Source organism: Sycon ciliatum, chromosome 4 (genome assembly GCF_964019385.1).
Source record: "Sycon ciliatum chromosome 4, ocSycCili1.1, whole genome shotgun sequence".
Classification (NCBI taxonomy): Eukaryota; Metazoa; Porifera; class Calcarea; order Leucosolenida; family Sycettidae; genus Sycon; species Sycon ciliatum.
Genome location: NC_088646.1, coordinates 8,170,234 through 8,187,276, shown reverse-complemented (window position 1 = coordinate 8,187,276; position 17,043 = coordinate 8,170,234). Strand labels below are relative to the sequence as shown.

The following is a 17,043-nucleotide window of genomic DNA, read 5'->3' as shown; positions in this document are numbered from 1 at the left end:
GAAGTAATAATTATGACTGTATCTAATATTGACTGAGTACGAGGTCAATATAGGAAATAAAAGCCGAGTAAAAGACCGAGGCGAAGCCGAGGTCTTTTACGAGGTCTTTTATTTCCTATACTGACCAAGTACGAAGTCAATATTAGATTTATCACGACTAGCCAAAGCCTGTGTTCAATCGCTAAAAAGGAGTAAAATATAAGCGGTCAATATAGCCCTAAGGAGTGAAATATGCAGGAATATTTGACTGCTTAGGTATGGCAAAAATCTATGTGAGTCAATACTAAGGGAGTGATAATGATTATTATTATTATTAGTATAATATTACAGTGAAACCTCGTTAAGAAGAACACTGATAAGACAAACTTTCGCTTTAGAAGAACTAGTGTTCATAGCTCTGTTGGATAAATCACTGTGTATTCACTGGGTATTACAATTAATATGGATAAGAAGAACTCCCGTTATTACGAACAAATACCATCGGTCCCTTGGTGTTCGTCCTAAAAGAGGTTTCACTGTACTTGGAAGCCCCACGAAGCACGAAGCACGAAGCTGCACGCATTTTTATTATTATTGTTTACAGAACAGGACAGCAAGGACAATCAAGGCTTGTTTGCTGCGACTTGAAGTTTCATGCTCTCGCAATCATCAGGCAACATGAAGGTTGGGTGCCGACCATGCCAGTATAATATGGGTGATTATTGTTACATGTACAGTACAGGTATTTTTGCTTCACACATTTACATGGCGGATGATGCCAATTGCCAGCCACAGGCGTTACAAGCTGCTACTGCACTGACTGTAGGCCATATTTCGCCCTTCACGGGTCCGTGCACGGTGCAGACAAAGGCTCTTGAGCGCTTGTAAGTTGTAAGTGCTAGTACTTATAAGTCTTTTGTAGTGCTTGACCCAACGAGCTTACATCACGGAATCATGGGACATTTTTCGTCCATCGCTTGTGTGAATGGTGCACTAACTTACTTACACTAGTAGTACTAGTAGTGGCTAGCTGTCTTTACGACTTTAGTTTAGATGGACCCCACGCCACGGACGGTCTTTTGAGGGACCCCATGCGCGGTCCGCAGTCTCAGGAACATTCAAATAATTTTAAAATTTCAATCATTCAACGAGTCATGAATCATGATCACACTCTATCGTCAAACTGACGGAATGGTTGGTTGGTTGGTTGGCTTTTATTTTACTTCGCACATTCAAACGGGATGACGACCCAATAAAATGATGGCGAAGGCTTAGCCTAGAAGTGGCTATGGAAGAACATAGTAAAGGCTATGGAAGCACATAGTAAGAGAATAGGATACTAATAATTGCGAGTAAACGGGGGGGGGGGGGGGGGGGGAGAATACGATGTATCTGTGATACTACTGTTGTGGACATGGAAATCCGGTCGCACGTCTAGCGGCCCCAGGGTGCTGGCCATGTAGCCGTGGATAAGCGGTACACACATGCATTTTATGCGCTGCAGCGAGCTGGTCGCATCGGATCAACATGTGCCCTGCACGGCAGCGTTCTGTACGCGCTGAGGGCGCCGGCCCCGATCAATCGACCGGATTTCCATGTCCACGACAGTACGTGAGGACTGAACTGCACGGCCCGGAGAGAGAGAGCAGAGCGATCAGCAGTAACTCGAACTACAGTACTCCCTACACTACAGGCGTATGGTACACATGCGTTCCACAGTTGCACAGAGCACCATCAACAGAAAATCTCCGCTGACCGCAGCGACTACGGTTTGCCTGGCTTCATAGGCCATTTGACCGCTGAGTGATGGGGGGGGGGGGGGGTAGGGGTGCCTTGTGCCGGGGTCAGAAGCTGGGCGAGCACGAGGCTGGTGCGGGCGTGGATGCACCTTTTCAACTCGCTGACAGTGACACTGGTACAGGGATTCGGAGTGAGCAGCGACTGCATGGCTGTCCGGAGCGGGTTGCCATCGATGCAGAGAATGGCTCTGTTTTGTGTGGTTTGCAGTCGTTTTAGTTGACCCTCTCGCAATGCGGCTGAAAAGCAGCAGGAGTCATAAAGCAGGTCGGGCATTATGACCGCCTTCACATACACCTGATGAGAGCGTCTTGATAGGCTTCGGCGTGCGCGCCACAGGGCGCCAATTTTCTTGGCAACCTTGGTGACCACATAGTTTACATGGGTGTCCCAGTCAAGGTGAACGCCGAGGTAGCGCGCAGAAGACGCTGAAGGGAGGAGACAGTCGCCGCTTTTGACTGTTACTTCCTGTACATGCTGCTGGGGAGAGATAGTCAGAACCTTGCTCTTGGCGGCGTTCAAGATGAGGTCTGGAGACTTCAGCCAATCGGCCAGAGCAGTTGCCGCTGTGGTGAAGGTTCTGGACGCTTCCGCCGCTGAGGCCTGGGAGTCGTACAGGGCTATATCATCTGCAAAATGTACACTTGGCACAGGCGAGGACACCAAAGGGAAATCTCGTGTGTATAACAGTGGTGATGCCTGGCTGCTACCTGCCCAGCCTGGACATCCGTCGCTCTGTTGCTGCTCTCTGCTACCTGTTCAAGCTCCACTATCTGACTGGCCCTGCCATGATCACAGCCCTCATACCCCCGCCAGCTCCAGCCCCAGCCCGCACCCGAGCCAGCGTGCGCACAATTGCGAGCCACCATCCGTTCCAGCTGACCAAGACTGTCCCACCTCAGTCTCGGAACAATGTCCTTCGGTCCTTCCCCCACTGTATGATTGACACCTGGAATTGCCTCCCAGCCTCTATCCTCAGTTCTCGCCCCTCCCAGAAGTCGATGCAGACCTTCAAGAAGAAGGTCTATGACCTCCTGAGGCAGTCTGACTGGGACTGGGCAACCGACCGCCTCTAGCCTCCTCCGGGATTATGCTCCTGCTTCTCCCACCTCAAGCCTAATTGTCGCCAATCCTGAGTAGCCAATCTCCACTGCTACCCCATTGCACCCTTCATTTGACACTCTCCTTTCACTCCTATTATCTGTTTGATCATTTGCTATTTTCTGCTGTGCTCCAAAATTAGATTCTCTCCTTCGTTCTAAATCTTCCATTTTCTCCCGTGCTTTTTTCCCCTCATGCTTATGCTTCCCTCCCGAATTTGGTGCGCCTGTCATGTGAAGATGCCGAGACCTCTGGTCGGTTGAGCATGGCAAGCCCCACCAGCACCATCTCACCCCATGCTAGCCCCAATGCCCCATGTGCCTGCCGGTGAGTTGTGTATTTTGTAAAAAAATAAAAATAAATAGGCACAGCCCTGTGATCTTGCCACTGTCTCTGGCCTTCTGCAGATCATCCGTCAGCACACAGAGGGCGTCTTCCGTAGAACATTTCTTGCGGAAGGCAAAATTTAATTGTGTTTCGGGTAGTGCCTTGCTCAAGTCCAAATGACGAACTAACTGGTGTTGCACTCGGTTTCAAAGACACAAGCACAACTATTGGTAATGTCAGGTATTCAAATCATGGTGCACTACCAGGTGCAGCCATGTAGCCTTGGCTCATCCGTGATTCTCATTCTGGAAGGGTAAGAGGATGAGTGTTAACACAACTTGAAGAACCACTGGCCACACTGGCTGAGGCGCTCTCCCCAAGCCGCCATGGTTCAACTCGGAGGTGGGTCAATGTCCAAGTGAGCAATGAACGGTAGAGGCCCTCAACCCTAGGTGGATATGCATGTAGAATAGGCATACCCTTAGCTTTATTCCTATAGGCATACCCTTAGCTTTATTCCTGTTATTTCTCATACCGTTTCTCTATACTGTACCTAAACACAGCCTTCTGCTTACCGCCTCCAAACATGGAAGGCAGACTCGGAGAATCAATCGGTAGATAGGCGGTCCAGCGGGACCATTGGCAAACAAAATCCAATGCAACCTAGGTGCTTTGTGCCACAAGTCATAATGATGATATTCGCATGATTCCAGCAGCTGGCAGCTACAAAGTTTAAGTGCTCTCTGCGCACAAATGATTCCAGCTATCATCTGGCATGAGTTCCAGGTGTCCTCGTAATCCCACTTCCTCTGACTCTCTTCTTGCATCTGATTCAATCGGCGTCTATTCTGGTGGTTCTCTGCACTCAAATAAACACAAGATTTAATGCATATATCACAAATTGTGACAAATATAATAAATACGATTTTATGAAGCCGCACATGACTGAGACCTATTGGTTTTCTAGAATACCATGGCACTCTGCGTGTAATTTTCCAGTATGGTTGGCCATTTGAGCATAATTACGTTAAAAATGTTATCTGCAGACTGGGTTGAGCCAGGACTCTGTGACATCGCCCTGCATGGAGACCACGTGCCGCCATCAACACCATCTCGGAGACCCAGTGCCGCCATCAACACCATCCCGGGGACCAAGTGCCGTCGCGCAGGCCTGGGTCGCAGCCAGGGTCAAGAGTATGCGCGCACCGTGGCGGCGCAGTGTAGGACTCCATGTAGCCGGCCAGCTCGCGTTCCATCAGCTGAACCTGCTCCGGCATGCTATCATGCAGATTGTTCTTCTCCAATGGGTCATCTACAAACATAAACCACACACACACACACACGTGCGCACACACACACGCACACACAGTCACTCCCCAGTGAGTGCCGGGAAACCTGACAAAGGCAACTACTCGAAATTACCCAGTTCGGGTGTACACCGTACTCACACTTTAAAATGGTAGCAAAGTACAGTTTCCCGCCTGATAGGGTTTCCTTGGGAGATATTGGGCCAGCATGATCTGCTCACTGTTGCTTAGCTACTTGGCATGGAGAGTGGCTTCACCAGCGACTTTCAAAGAGTTGTGATTTGACCAGCAGTGGTTTTCCTCTTGCCAGATACAGCCAGTAACTCAAGTTTCAGTTTGGTTTCTCAATGAGCGACTAAACTGCAATGGTCCTGAAACTGTAAAGGGAACTTTCAGTTCCCTTCCATAGTCCCCAAATGTGCACCTTCTCTTTAAAAGGCTGATAAATTACTCAAGTAAATGAGTATGTGCCCATCGAGCTGGGGGGGGGGGGGGGGAGCTGACCAAGACTTGAAGAGCACAGTCATAATTATAGAAGTGAGAAACATTTGGTGTGATGACTGCATAGAAGCAGCTTACTATCAACATTGAAGAGCCACGGACCAGCGGCCAGTGTCTTCACGCTGCTCTCAGATTGACGGAGTGCAAACAGTAGCCATCTCTGTGAGTCACCATCAGCAGCAGCCGGGTACCAGTTGTCTAGTTGCGGATAGGTCACAGAACATCAAGAGAGAACATGCACATACATCTATATACCGTATATCCCGGGGTGTTATCCACACTTCTTTAAAAACGCATAAAGCCTCAAAAGTCGCCCCTGTGGCTTAGACTCCGAATGCTGGATGTGAATCAATCAGCGCTACAGTACATCATGAATATTATGCACGCATGCAATACTGTATGGTGTCATTCAACTACCGTAAAAGTCCGTAAATAAGTACCTGCCCGAAAGAAATACCCCCTTCATTCTTTTGGCTCTGTCTGTTAAAGTCAAGTCAAGCCCGATAAACATACTGCCCGAAATAAGTACCGGTACGGTGCGCACATGCAGCACGTAACATGTACATCTCCATGAAAATGACTTCTCCACTACACACAAGTCAGGTCCGAAAGTTAGTTCGTGCCTGAAAGTCAGTACCCGCCCGAAAGTTAGTACGGGTGTGGTCACTAAATTCGAAAGTAAATACGTACTTATTTACGGACTTTTACGGTACTTTTCATGTGCTGCAGTCACTCATTGCACTAGCACAAAGCTTCTACGTGTTGTCAGTTCTGAGTGAAGAACAAACTCGGCAACGTTTCTGGAAAAAAATAGCTGGTTATAGATTTACAGCATATGTGATGCATCCAACATACCCGGTGTTCGATTATCCGGTTCCTTCGCCTATCCGGATATTTTTGTGGAAAACGGATATGTGCGGTTAAGCGAGGTCTGACTGTATACCCACTAAGTTAGGATACAACAAAGTTCAAAGTCTGACGTGCGGCTTACACATTGAATATCCAAAAATACAAATTTCGGGGAGGCAAAGGGGGGGGGGGGTCGGCTTAGATCCCGGTGCGGCTAACACCCCGGAGAATACCGGCGGCAAATTGTGACGGTTCATATCATACTGGTGTGGTATAATGAGCTACATGTAGGTATGTTTCTAAACCTGGCTGGTCCGGCTCAGCGGAGAAATACAGTTTGGTAATGTGACCAGCCACCACCATGACGATGAAAACAATGCGGCGGATACTTCAGAGACTAACAACATGCAGACCCACAGCTGCACAGAAGGAGGGGGAGCAGTTGGCTCAGAGTGTCATGAACAATGCAGTTTTCAGGCCACAGCCTGTGGAATGGACTAGAAAGGAAGTTCACCACAAGACATCAATTCTTACCTCTCAGACCAGCATTGCTTTTTATGTACTTGTACCGGCCCACCCTGAGTGAAATGAACGATACAAGTTACAATGCCAGCAGACATGCATTGGGGCAAACCAAGCGCTCAGCCTACATCCACAATGGAGATTGTCCTCTTAATTTATGCCTGCCAAACACAGTGCAAAGATTCTTCCTGGGTTTTGTGTGGTATGTCCAGTTCTTGTCATGTGACACAGTTTTAAATTCTAATGGTACATGTACTGCATGTTGAGTGGCTCCATAGCCGCCATTCTGTTATCTATCGTCACCATAATATAGCTCTCACCTGATAGCAAAAGTGTTGCTGTCGGGGTCGATGTTGTACACAAAACCCGTTCGTGGCGAGGTACGATTGTCTTGCAGTGCCGGCCACATGTCCAGACCATCAATGCCCATGCCGTCTGAGCAACATCAGAGTTGCAGAAGCTTGTTGACAATGTACCCCGATGAATGTCGATTCTGTTGTACCATGAATCCTGGGGGGGGGGGGGGTCCCTTTGGTTGAACCAAAAGGGGATCTCCCCCCCCCCCCCCCCCAGGAACCAGGGAAACTAAGCGAGTTCAAACTAGCCCGTACGGTGCTGCACGCTACATTCTCAGTTTGATGTTAATCATGTTCAGAGTCTTCTAAAATTCAGTTAGTTGGCATGGTCAAAGATCTCTCCCCCCCCCCCCCCCCCCTACTTCCTATCTCTGTATTTTAAGTAATGAACGGATCTGTTGCTACATCTTCTTTCAGAATTCCCTTGTTTAAAAAGAAACAAAATGCATGCAACAGCCTTTCAGTTCGTACCTTTGATGTTACCACTGCCACCACTGTCACCACCAGCAGCTGCTATCAATGTTGGGTACCAGTCGACGGCATGAATAATTCTGGGTCACAGAGAAAAAAATGTGTAGAGCTTGAAAGTGGTGGTATTTTGAACATAACTGGTTGCAAGCATAAACCTAACTCACTCTTAGGTAGCTTTGTACAACATGATAGCTAGATGGTTAACATGCTTTCTCCCACCACACAATGACGTAACTACTTCCTCCGCGTCATTAAAATTGTCGCTTCCCAGAGCGCTTTTTCGAATTTATTATGTCCACTCGAGGGGCAAAGATATCAGCTAGAAATTGAGGCAGAGTATTGTCGACGGACCAAGCTTTAGTTTGTGGCCTCCCGCTTCGCTGCACTTGCAGCTAAGGTCGACGTCTTCATCAAAGTTTGAGGCAGACCCTTCAGCACTCAAAAATACGAAGAAGAAGAAGACGCGCGTTCAAATTCAGGTCAAGAAACTTCGTTTTCAAGCGATCCATGCCTCCAGGTGGCAGGGGATGAAGGCAAGCTAGCATTTTTCAAGTACACTGTAACGACCTTCCAGCGGGGTAGGGTAAGCAGTTCCGCACCTTCTTTCCTTGGCAAGCGCTTTGCTGATTTTGTCGGTGTTTTCAGACCTGCTACCTTCGCAGCAACATGCGCCACAAGTAGCGCATTTTAGGAATTTGAGACCACTTTGTTCTTGCCATCGTCAACTTCAGCATTTCGTATTCAAGAGAGATACCAGGATTCTTATACCCGGGCTTGCAGTCTTGATAAATGCCCACTCGAACGATGTGGGACGGCACGAACTCCAGAAAACGGAATGTGCTCTGGGGCGGAATAGTGCGGAGCGCGATGAATTTGCTTGGTGCGGAATAGAGCTCCGACAAAGTCCGAGACCACCATGGCTTCAGTAACAAGTAAGCATTGCGCAGGAAGGGTCGCACCAGTGTTCTAACACAGAAAACAGCGATTCCGACTGTCTGACGAAGACGAGCCAAGTCACAAATATTGCGATGTGCGAAGCGACAATTTTAATGACGCGGAGGAAGTATTTGATGTCGTATGCGAGTGTGCATAAATCGGCCCTGCCCCAAGGGTGACTGGAACACGGGCAGTTTGGGAGTAAACCCCACATCATGTTACTGTCCAGTTACATGTGCCATCTCTCTAGATGTCACTACTCCCTGGACAGTGGTTCTGGATGATGTCATCACTCCCTGGACAGTGGATGTCAGTGGTTTTGGATGATGTCATTACTCCCTGGACAGTGGTTCTGGATGATGTCATTCGACAGCCACAGGGATCTCCCCATTCTCTCCCTGGACACGGGTTTGGAGGTGATAATCTGCTCAGTAGCAGTGGCAGTGCTAGGAGGTATTAGTACAGTGCTCAGTGCTCAATGAAATCCGACCGAGTAGGTCAGCTTTGCACCCTGCACCAGCCTTCACATCCCAGTGTTTGCAGGTCTAGGGCTGCACAGCGCTGCCCGGCAAATACTTGACTCTCGCAATCGGATTTCATTGAGCAGCACTGCACTGCAGGTTAACGGATTGGCTCACCCATTGTATGTACTGCCCTTTGTTGTCAACCAGCTAGCGTGAATGAAAGCCGTACCACGTGTGCCGCCCTCCCACACCGTGCCTTTGTTACCTCGCAACGGCCAGTTATTGCCACCCTGTGTGACCTCACCACCATTCTGCAGATCCACACAGAGAACAAGATTGGGCACAGTGACAGTGTGCTTTCGAAACAGCTGTACCGAGGAAATATAAAAGGTGTTTTTCAAATAATTTGCCAGATTATTGGGCAAGACTTGCAGCGCTATTCACACGCAATGGTGCACTGGAGACATCCATTCACCAATCATGACACATCTCCCACTCCTCTGCTCTAACACCGGTACCAGGACAGAGACAACAGCAAGCAGGATGCTTGACAGCGGATCTTTCGTCTCCGTTCCCAGTGGACTTACGGCGGCGGCCGCTAACATCTGGAATGACCTAGCGGCAGATGCAGGACCTTACGGTGGGGTGAGGGGATATCAGTGATAAGTAAAGCGTTACGGTTTGTTTGAACATTTTTTGCTGGTGATACTCTAGTACTCAGGACACACATAATAATTATTGTTTTATCTACAATACATAACCAGGGGCGGATCCAGGAGGGGTTCCAGGGGTTCTGTGGAACCTCCTAAATTTCATAAACGTATTACTGGCAACCATAATGCGTGTCCATGTATCAGTTAGTATTCAGTTTTGACTATACTGGAACCCCCCTGTAGAGATTGCTGGATCCGCTGCTGATAGCATGTACTAACGTTATGTGCTATGTAGCCCTACTATGCCCTACTATGTACCTGGATGACTTGTCAGGTATTCTTATGTTGTGATATGAAATGCCCTAAACAAAGTTTCCGAGAATCCCACTCACATCTGTAGTGAAGACCACCAGTGTGTTGTCCCACAGGTTGTTTTGTCTGAGAGCCTGTGTTACGTTCCCTATGGCCTCGTCCATAGCCGCTAGCATGCCTGTTACCAAGGTAGAGAGACGAACATACATAGACATTCATAGACATGAATAGACGAAACAGTTCTGTCCACAGATCGAGTAGACATTCACATGCACATTATACATGTACCGTAAAGTACAGTGTAAGTGCCCCACCCGTACTCGTCCTTTCGTGGTCATGCTGTGGAGGTGCTGTCCTGTCTGAAGGTCGTACGGCACGTACCTTGTACACACATTGCACGCTGTATAGTCAATTCGTACTCAGTTACTTTGGGTCTCCACACAAAATATGCTAAGGTTTAAGGCCATAGTACACTAAGGTTCTCACACCGTACAAACTTTGTTGCACTCTGCCATACAATTTCCTTCCCCTGGCTGTCTTTTTTTCAACGTCACACATCAAAGAAGACCAACTGTTTCACCTACCAAGCACATGACGTCGGTCGGACGAGCCTTTAAAATTCTTGTACATGTCCAAGTAGCGCCTGGGAACCTGCACGATTTGAGGTCAGTAATGGCACCAAGGTCGTAAGGCACAGCCTCGGTAAGTAATCAAGCTTCACAAAGAATAAACAAAGTGTACACTGTAGGTAGTCTATTCTTTGCTGCACTGCACAGTCTGCAGTCTTCTGGACCGGCCCTGCAGTGGTGAGATATTCGGCAATGCAGTGTGCTCTGGAGCCCCAGTGGAATCTTGCATCAAGGACTCCTTGATGGCATTGAAAACCATTATTTTAGACGTGTGTGTGGGTGGGTGGTTAGGATACAACAGTACTGGAGGATGCACTTGTGCAGAATGGATGAAACCCAAACTGACGCGAGAGCATTGGAGCAGCTTGTGTGACATAGTTATGATTATTCAGCTTGTATAATTATGATTATCAAAATGACATCATCTTCGTTAGCATAACCCTCCACAGTTCATACCTCATTAGCCCCTCCCCCCCTCTACCAACCTACACGGACCGGCAGTGATGGAGTTCACCGTTATTATATTTGGATCAGTTCGAGGACCATACCTGCAAGGGACCATGGATGGCCTGGAAAGCGAGGTATAGAAACAACGGCGTGCTTGGATCATGTCTGTCGATAATGTCAACCACTTCTTTACCAAATGCCTCCTGCAATCAGTAAAAACAAGTGATCACATTGCAATCAACTTGCTCAGGTCTGCTAACAGAAACCTCTCCTTGCCTCAATTCTTGCAACAGCTGCTAAGCAAATGATCAATGAAAGCATAGTCGAACGTTGACGTGTGCAGGGGATTTTGGCCCCTGGTAAGGGAAATATACATGGTTGCTATCCCAGCAGGTCACTTTCAAGTAGCTACTACAACATTGTGCATAGCTTGGCAGTACTGTATAGGTTCAAGGCGGTTTCCACCGTGCATATTTTACATCACGTTCGGCGACTTTAGTCACGTTACGTCGTATGTCACTGATGTGTTTCTATACTGAGCGTAGTACTCTCTGCCACAGCAGAATGTGAGCAGTGCATTCAGCGGCTGGCAGATCTCCAGGTATTATTCATGTGGTGGATGAACCAATTGCCGCCGAAGATCTACGACATTCCTCCACTGGCTGAATAGCACTGGTATCCGCTTGTGCATGTATGCAGCATCCAGAACCATTCACGGCTAGGGACCTGATTTGACATGCCTGTGAAAGCATGTATTGAGACGATGGCCCGGCTTACCGTTGAGTAGACTCCATCTGCAGCATACTCACTGTGGAAGCTGTCCCTAGTGTCCCGGTGAAAGTCATATCCACGCACTTTGCGCACTCCTAGAGAAGAACAGGACGCAGCAATGGTACACACGATTATATTACATGTACGTAGTCAGATCAGTCAGTCACTGGCCATAATTGCCATGGTGCACCCCAGTCATGGTCATCGCCATGGATGTCTTTGCTGCGATTATGTACTCTGAGTCTGCGGCATAGTACTCTGCTTCATGGGCTAGCTACTAAATTGATAAGATCGGTAAGACACCACCGATATACAATAATGTTACCTTGCCTTCCAGCTGCTGGTACTGAAGCTGTACGCCGGTGTGTGTAGTAATCCTCCGCACCTAGATAGTGGCCATAGAATGTATCGAAGCCTCGCTGAGTTGGAATGTAGGCTTGCTTGCAGAAGCCAAGGTGCCATCTGTAGCCAGAGGGGACGAATTCTATAGTTATCAACTTTTTAAACTTATAATGTACACTTGCTGAGAACTCTGGTCTCGAAGTCATAGCTGCACAAACGCATCAATGATCGGCATTATGGTTTTTTTGATAGCGGGATTATTCTGATATACAGTCAACTTCGCTTATAACGACACTCGGCGGGGCATAAGAAAAGTGTCGTTATTCACAAAGTGTCGTTATACCCGAAGTCTCATTATGTGTATTACAGTTGGATGGGACTTTGCTCTGGGCATAGAAATTCTGTCGTTAGTCGCGAATTGTCGTTATATCCGCAGTCGTTATTAGCGAAGTTGACTGTAGTAGTGAATACTGGTGAAAACTTTCGAGATGTTCAAGAGCGTGAAGTGTATCCTTCTTCTTAGCATTATCGCATTCTGATATTCATCAAGTATTTTAAAGTTTAGCATTGTCAGTTTCACTCCGTATTTTCGGTTTTTAATAGTTTTTTTCCCCTCAGCTCTATCTGTAACATATTCAGTTACCTTCGGTGACTTCTTGCACTTGTGATTTTCCCTCCTCCCCTCCCATTACTATAATTATTATTATATTTGTCATGTGGCTCACATGTATAAAAGGAGGCACCATCGCCTGTTTGTGTTGCGACTTTAAATAAAATCCAACAACAACAACAACAACATTGCTCTTTATCCGCTTTGTATTGAAGGTTAAATACGTCCGGAATCACGTACTTTCCCACCATATGTGTGGCATATCCAAGTTCCCTGAGGGCGTTTGCTATGGTATTGAGAGTGGGGTTGAGTCCAAAGCCTTGTTGAGGCATGATGATCCCCTGAGCATAACAATAAGTGGAAGTGTATCTCGGATACAAGCCTGACATTCCAAATAGACAGAGCGTGTGATCAGTGTATCGGCTACAGGGCTAGCGGCTGTAAGAATATGTACTACAGTATAGATAACAGATCGAGGTCTACTACATGTATAGACTGAGTAAAAGACAGAGGTGCAACTGATTTAGTAATTACATGTAATTGTACAGTCATGTGCCTATAGTACATAACCAATATTGCTGTACAGCGAAGCATCTCTATTCGGCTGTTGGGCTGCAGTGCATGAATCTGAGAGTTTCCATACCTTGACTCCTGTGTGGATAGGATAGCGCCCAGTCATGAAACAGCTCCGTGTTCTGCAAGAATCCAGCCAACCACACCAGCAGGAAACACGGGCTCCTTCATGATCAACCCACAACGCTGAGAGCTCTCCACAACTTACATTTACAAGTACATCACTGACACAGTTATGATCCAGATGATCGTGTTCTGATGTCATTGCTAAAGGATGAGAGAAAGGAAAGCAAGCCCGTGATGGTGCTAAACAAAATGCTAAAATTAATAGCGGAGTAGCGCCGTATCCACCCGCCACAGCAGATACTCGTGCCAAAACCACAAGTACATAATATTTATACACGGTGTGTAAACACACATTGGAAAAATATTGTATTCAACATAACACAGGCACTATGGTGATAACAGATAACAGACTCACGGAGAGCATATCGGTTGCACATAGCTCTGGTTTAGGATTACACCTTCGCGCGCCAGTGCATCCAAATTTGGCGTCAGCACCGCATCGTTGCGAAAGCCAATATCATTCCAACCTATATGTTGCATACACAGTACAGTACAGTACAGGATCATGCAATGCAGCCTGAGAAGTGAGTCACAAGTATTACCGTGTAGATCATATTATTCCCGTAGCTATGCTGAAACATATTAAAAATGATCTAAAGCACGCCAATATTGATATTTCTGACTGTTTTGAACTGGCCCTAGACAAGAAAGAATGGCTGATGCGTGTGGAAAAATGTGCTGCGCTTGCGTAGTTGTTCTTACTGCGATACGTTCTAACAATAATGAGATGCCTTTTGTCGGCTCTTCTGCCTGGATTTCGTTGACAGATGCGTTAAGCCCATGGATCCTTCCATGAGTGACATGCGAACTGTAACTATTATTATTATTATTATTATTATGCATTAACGTTACTTCAGTAACGTCTGGCGCTAGCCAGGGTCCACACAGCTTTAATTTGGTGTTTGTTTGTGGCGGACGGACCTCCGTCTGGCGCTATCCCGTATCTGTCCCGTACCGTACCGTACCATCAAAGACAGCTGGCCACAAACAGCTGGCCACAATATTCAAATAGGGCTTTCAAATGCAAGATCATAACGTGAAGCAACTTGGAAGAATGAGTATGCTGTATGAATGCGAAGTGTATCGGGTAATGCATGTAGGGCGATTGTGCGGGTTTGAATCCCAGGTACGGTGTTGATTGAAAAAAATAGGAGAATTCCAAAAATTACTACCGGTATGCTTTTTTTTTGCCTAGGTCATCAAGCCAAAAAAGCATAGCGTAGGGCCCTGAGCTTCCAAGCTCTCTCGTTATAATTTCATGTAATCCCGCAACATGATGATATTGATAGGGTACTGTGGGGACATAACCAAATTAATGCGCTAAACACAAGAGTCAAGACTCAAGAGTGTAACACATTCCTGTGCTGGTTTTACCAGTACTACTAGGCAGTAGTCTAGTACAGGTGACAGGATTCCGAAATAGCGCATCGTGACTTTTTCTAGCTTCCCGCGGGGCACAATAATACAATAAAATTTTAATATAATAATAATAATGGCACTCGACGCGTGATTGACACCTTCAATTCTCAGCGGCTGAGGCCATACGTTTTCGACAGACAAAAGTTAGTTCAAAACACTACCTGTGCTGTAAGGGCCCCACTTATCTCTATCACGCAATGGAGTGTTCGAATAACCTAAAAAAGAAGAAGAGGAAAAGCAGTGTGACACTTGTCCCTCGCAATTAGTAAACGATAATTGCATGGCTTCAAAACTCTTCTTACCCAAATCATCGGCGACAACAAACAGGATATGAGGCTGCCTGCGCATGCGAACCTCAGCTGCGGACTTCCCATTGTCATCTGGTGTCTGCGCTGGACTTTCATCATGGGTTGACCGACTAGCAGCTGTTGTAAACGACGGCAAGCGGAAGTACATTCTGCTGATCGCCACGACCGTGATAATCACAGTAGCAAAGACCAGGATCCCTTTGACCATGGTCGAGCACTTGGTTGTAAGCCGTAACGGCGTAAGGATGCATGGGGTGATCTACGATTAATCCAAGGGACCGGTCGGTGCCAGTCCAGCGCCAGAGTAGAGTGGTATATCATCTACACGTGGCACAAGTCGCGGCCCAGGTTCAGATGCCGAAAGTGTGGTTGTTGCCAGTCTGTGTTGGTAGGTCAACAAACAGTTCTGGGGCTGATCTTGCACTCGTCCGGACTGGCTTTGTGACGAGCCCTTCCGACTTCATTACTATTCCTAGGATCGATCACGAGCCGACCGGAAGAATGTACTAACGCTTGTTGGAAGACGCTCTTTCATTATAAGGCTGTACGCCCAAGATTGCGCTTCAGTCAGTTCATGATCAGATGAAATCCCTGTACCAGTGACCTGCTCAGCTTCCGTGGATTCTACAATTGTAGTATTGAGGGCTTTACACCTGGGTGTGTGCGTGTTGTCTTTGAGACAAGGGGTCAGGAAAGTTACGAAACCTTCGGTATGGATAATTGTGCGTGATCCCGGACTCGATCGATTTCGTTGCACTTACATGTATCAATCCACGATGGAGATCGTAACTCTTGACTGTCGCAGCCTCTTGCACTGCTGCCTGGGGAGTGGCAGTTCTGACTCAATGACTGTGAGTGCCACCAAGTCCATGCCTGGCAGGAAATGAAAATCATGATTCTCCCCGTTCAGTTCTACTCCTCTCAACCTCTTACCAGTCTTATCGATCTATCTCCCTGCCCTTCTCCACTGGCCAAGGCCCGACCAGGCGCGGGTATTACGCAAGTATCGTGCCACAGGCTGTCACCGTGTGTGTGTGTGTAGATCTGCCAATGTCTGGAGTGAAGGGAGTGGGCCCACTGTGATCCCTCTCATTACTGACTGCGACCAACTTACTTACTTCGTGACCAAGCAAGCAAGACTCAAGAGAACATAAACCCTGGGCTGGGGGCTCTTGGAGTCTTGCTGACACATGGCTCTGTACGAAACTACAACCGCGTCTTACTCCGGGTCTATGATCACTCACTGTGTGCTCATCAGGTTTGTGATCAGCTGGCGACTACATACCAGTAATACATTGTTTCCATTCCAAGGCAAGGAGCACCATCAAGCCTATCTCCCACGGGGGTGTACGGGCCCTCACTCATATCCCCCTGCTGCGAGGGCATTGCAAAGTCGCCCATTGGCTCCATTGGCATTGGCTCATCGCGGAACACTGGACTGAGACTGTTCCGAAGAGATGTGAACAAGACAAAGTAGGGCTAGGACCTTCAAGTGCCAAATTTTGAAGTGATTAGATAGTTAGCCAAGGAATTATGACGTGCATTGTACTCTCACTCTATTTTTCAGACAGAAGGCATGGGATGAGAGTGAAGCTGAGATAGGAAGTGCATATTGAAACAAGAACAGAGAACAACTTATAAAGAAGCACACAGAGCAAGTCCAAACATAAACTCCCCATAACTCTAGGCCAAACAGACAGATTTATAGGGCGACGACACTGACTACAGGTCGCATTTGTGCAGGTATCGGATGAACAACCGGCCGCCAGAACATGCTGCTACAAGCTGTAGGAAAAGGTTGTTTGCTAGCAGTGACGGAGCTCCGAAGTATCAACAGCAAAGGCAAGGAGTTATTAGGAAGGGCAATAGGAACAGGGAGGAGGAAGAACAGCCGCGACATACATGTGCATGTACAGTGTACATGCACAGGAGAAATGAGTGACAGTTCAGCTACTCAAGTATGCGGGGAAAGAGGAATGTAAAAACGGTGAATGGAAGGGTGTACGTGTATTAATGGAGACAAGAAATGCAGAGAAAACATGAATGGAAGGAATTTCTGAGGAATTGACACTTGAAGCGTGCATCTGCCATACATGTACATCAAACGATTGCAGGTGGTGCGAGTATAACATTCATGTACTGCGACACGGTGCATATACAGGTATTATGAGCCTATCGACTCTATCCTATCAACAATACCTTCCTTTTTGAGTCGCACATTCACATGATCAAAAGGAAAAGAG

General features: G+C 47.2%; 1 protein-coding gene across 2 annotated transcripts; it reads right to left on the bottom strand.

Moving 5' to 3' along the window:
• Positions 1 to 3,515: 3,515 nt before the first annotated feature.
• LOC135814251 (arylsulfatase B-like) lies at positions 3,516 to 15,511 on the bottom strand. 2 transcript variants are annotated; one of them, XM_065327342.1, is made up of 15 exons: positions 14,795 to 15,511; positions 13,429 to 13,540; positions 13,018 to 13,069; positions 12,615 to 12,715; positions 11,748 to 11,884; positions 11,429 to 11,517; positions 10,753 to 10,854; positions 10,160 to 10,226; positions 9,656 to 9,753; positions 8,785 to 8,921; positions 7,211 to 7,290; positions 6,704 to 6,818; positions 6,396 to 6,439; positions 5,091 to 5,210; positions 3,516 to 4,516 (listed from the first exon to the last, which is right to left on the bottom strand). In XM_065327342.1, exons 1-15 carry the CDS (start codon positions 15,006 to 15,008, stop codon positions 4,338 to 4,340), a joined length of 1,647 nt encoding a protein of 548 aa, XP_065183414.1. In that variant the 5' UTR covers positions 15,009 to 15,511; the 3' UTR covers positions 3,516 to 4,337. The 2 variants fall into 2 exon arrangements, with proteins under 2 accessions (XP_065183414.1, XP_065183415.1); XM_065327343.1 differs by lacking the exons at positions 13,429 to 13,540; positions 14,795 to 15,511 and adding an exon at positions 13,156 to 13,207.
• Positions 15,512 to 17,043: the final 1,532 nt, after the last annotated feature.

Bases quoted from the DNA above. Each gene is read 5' to 3' on its own strand.
- LOC135814251 (XM_065327342.1), bottom strand. From the start codon at position 15,008: ATGGTCAAAGGGATCCTGGTCTTTGCTACTGTGATTATCACGGTCGTG. The intron at 13,541-14,794 runs GTAAGAAGAGTT...TGCAACATATAG, and splicing joins TGTTGTCGCCGATGATTTGG to GTTGGAATGATATTGGCTTT. The intron at 6,819-7,210 runs GTACGAACTGAA...GATGTTGCTCAG, and splicing joins TGGCAGTGGTAACATCAAAG to ACGGCATGGGCATTGATGGT.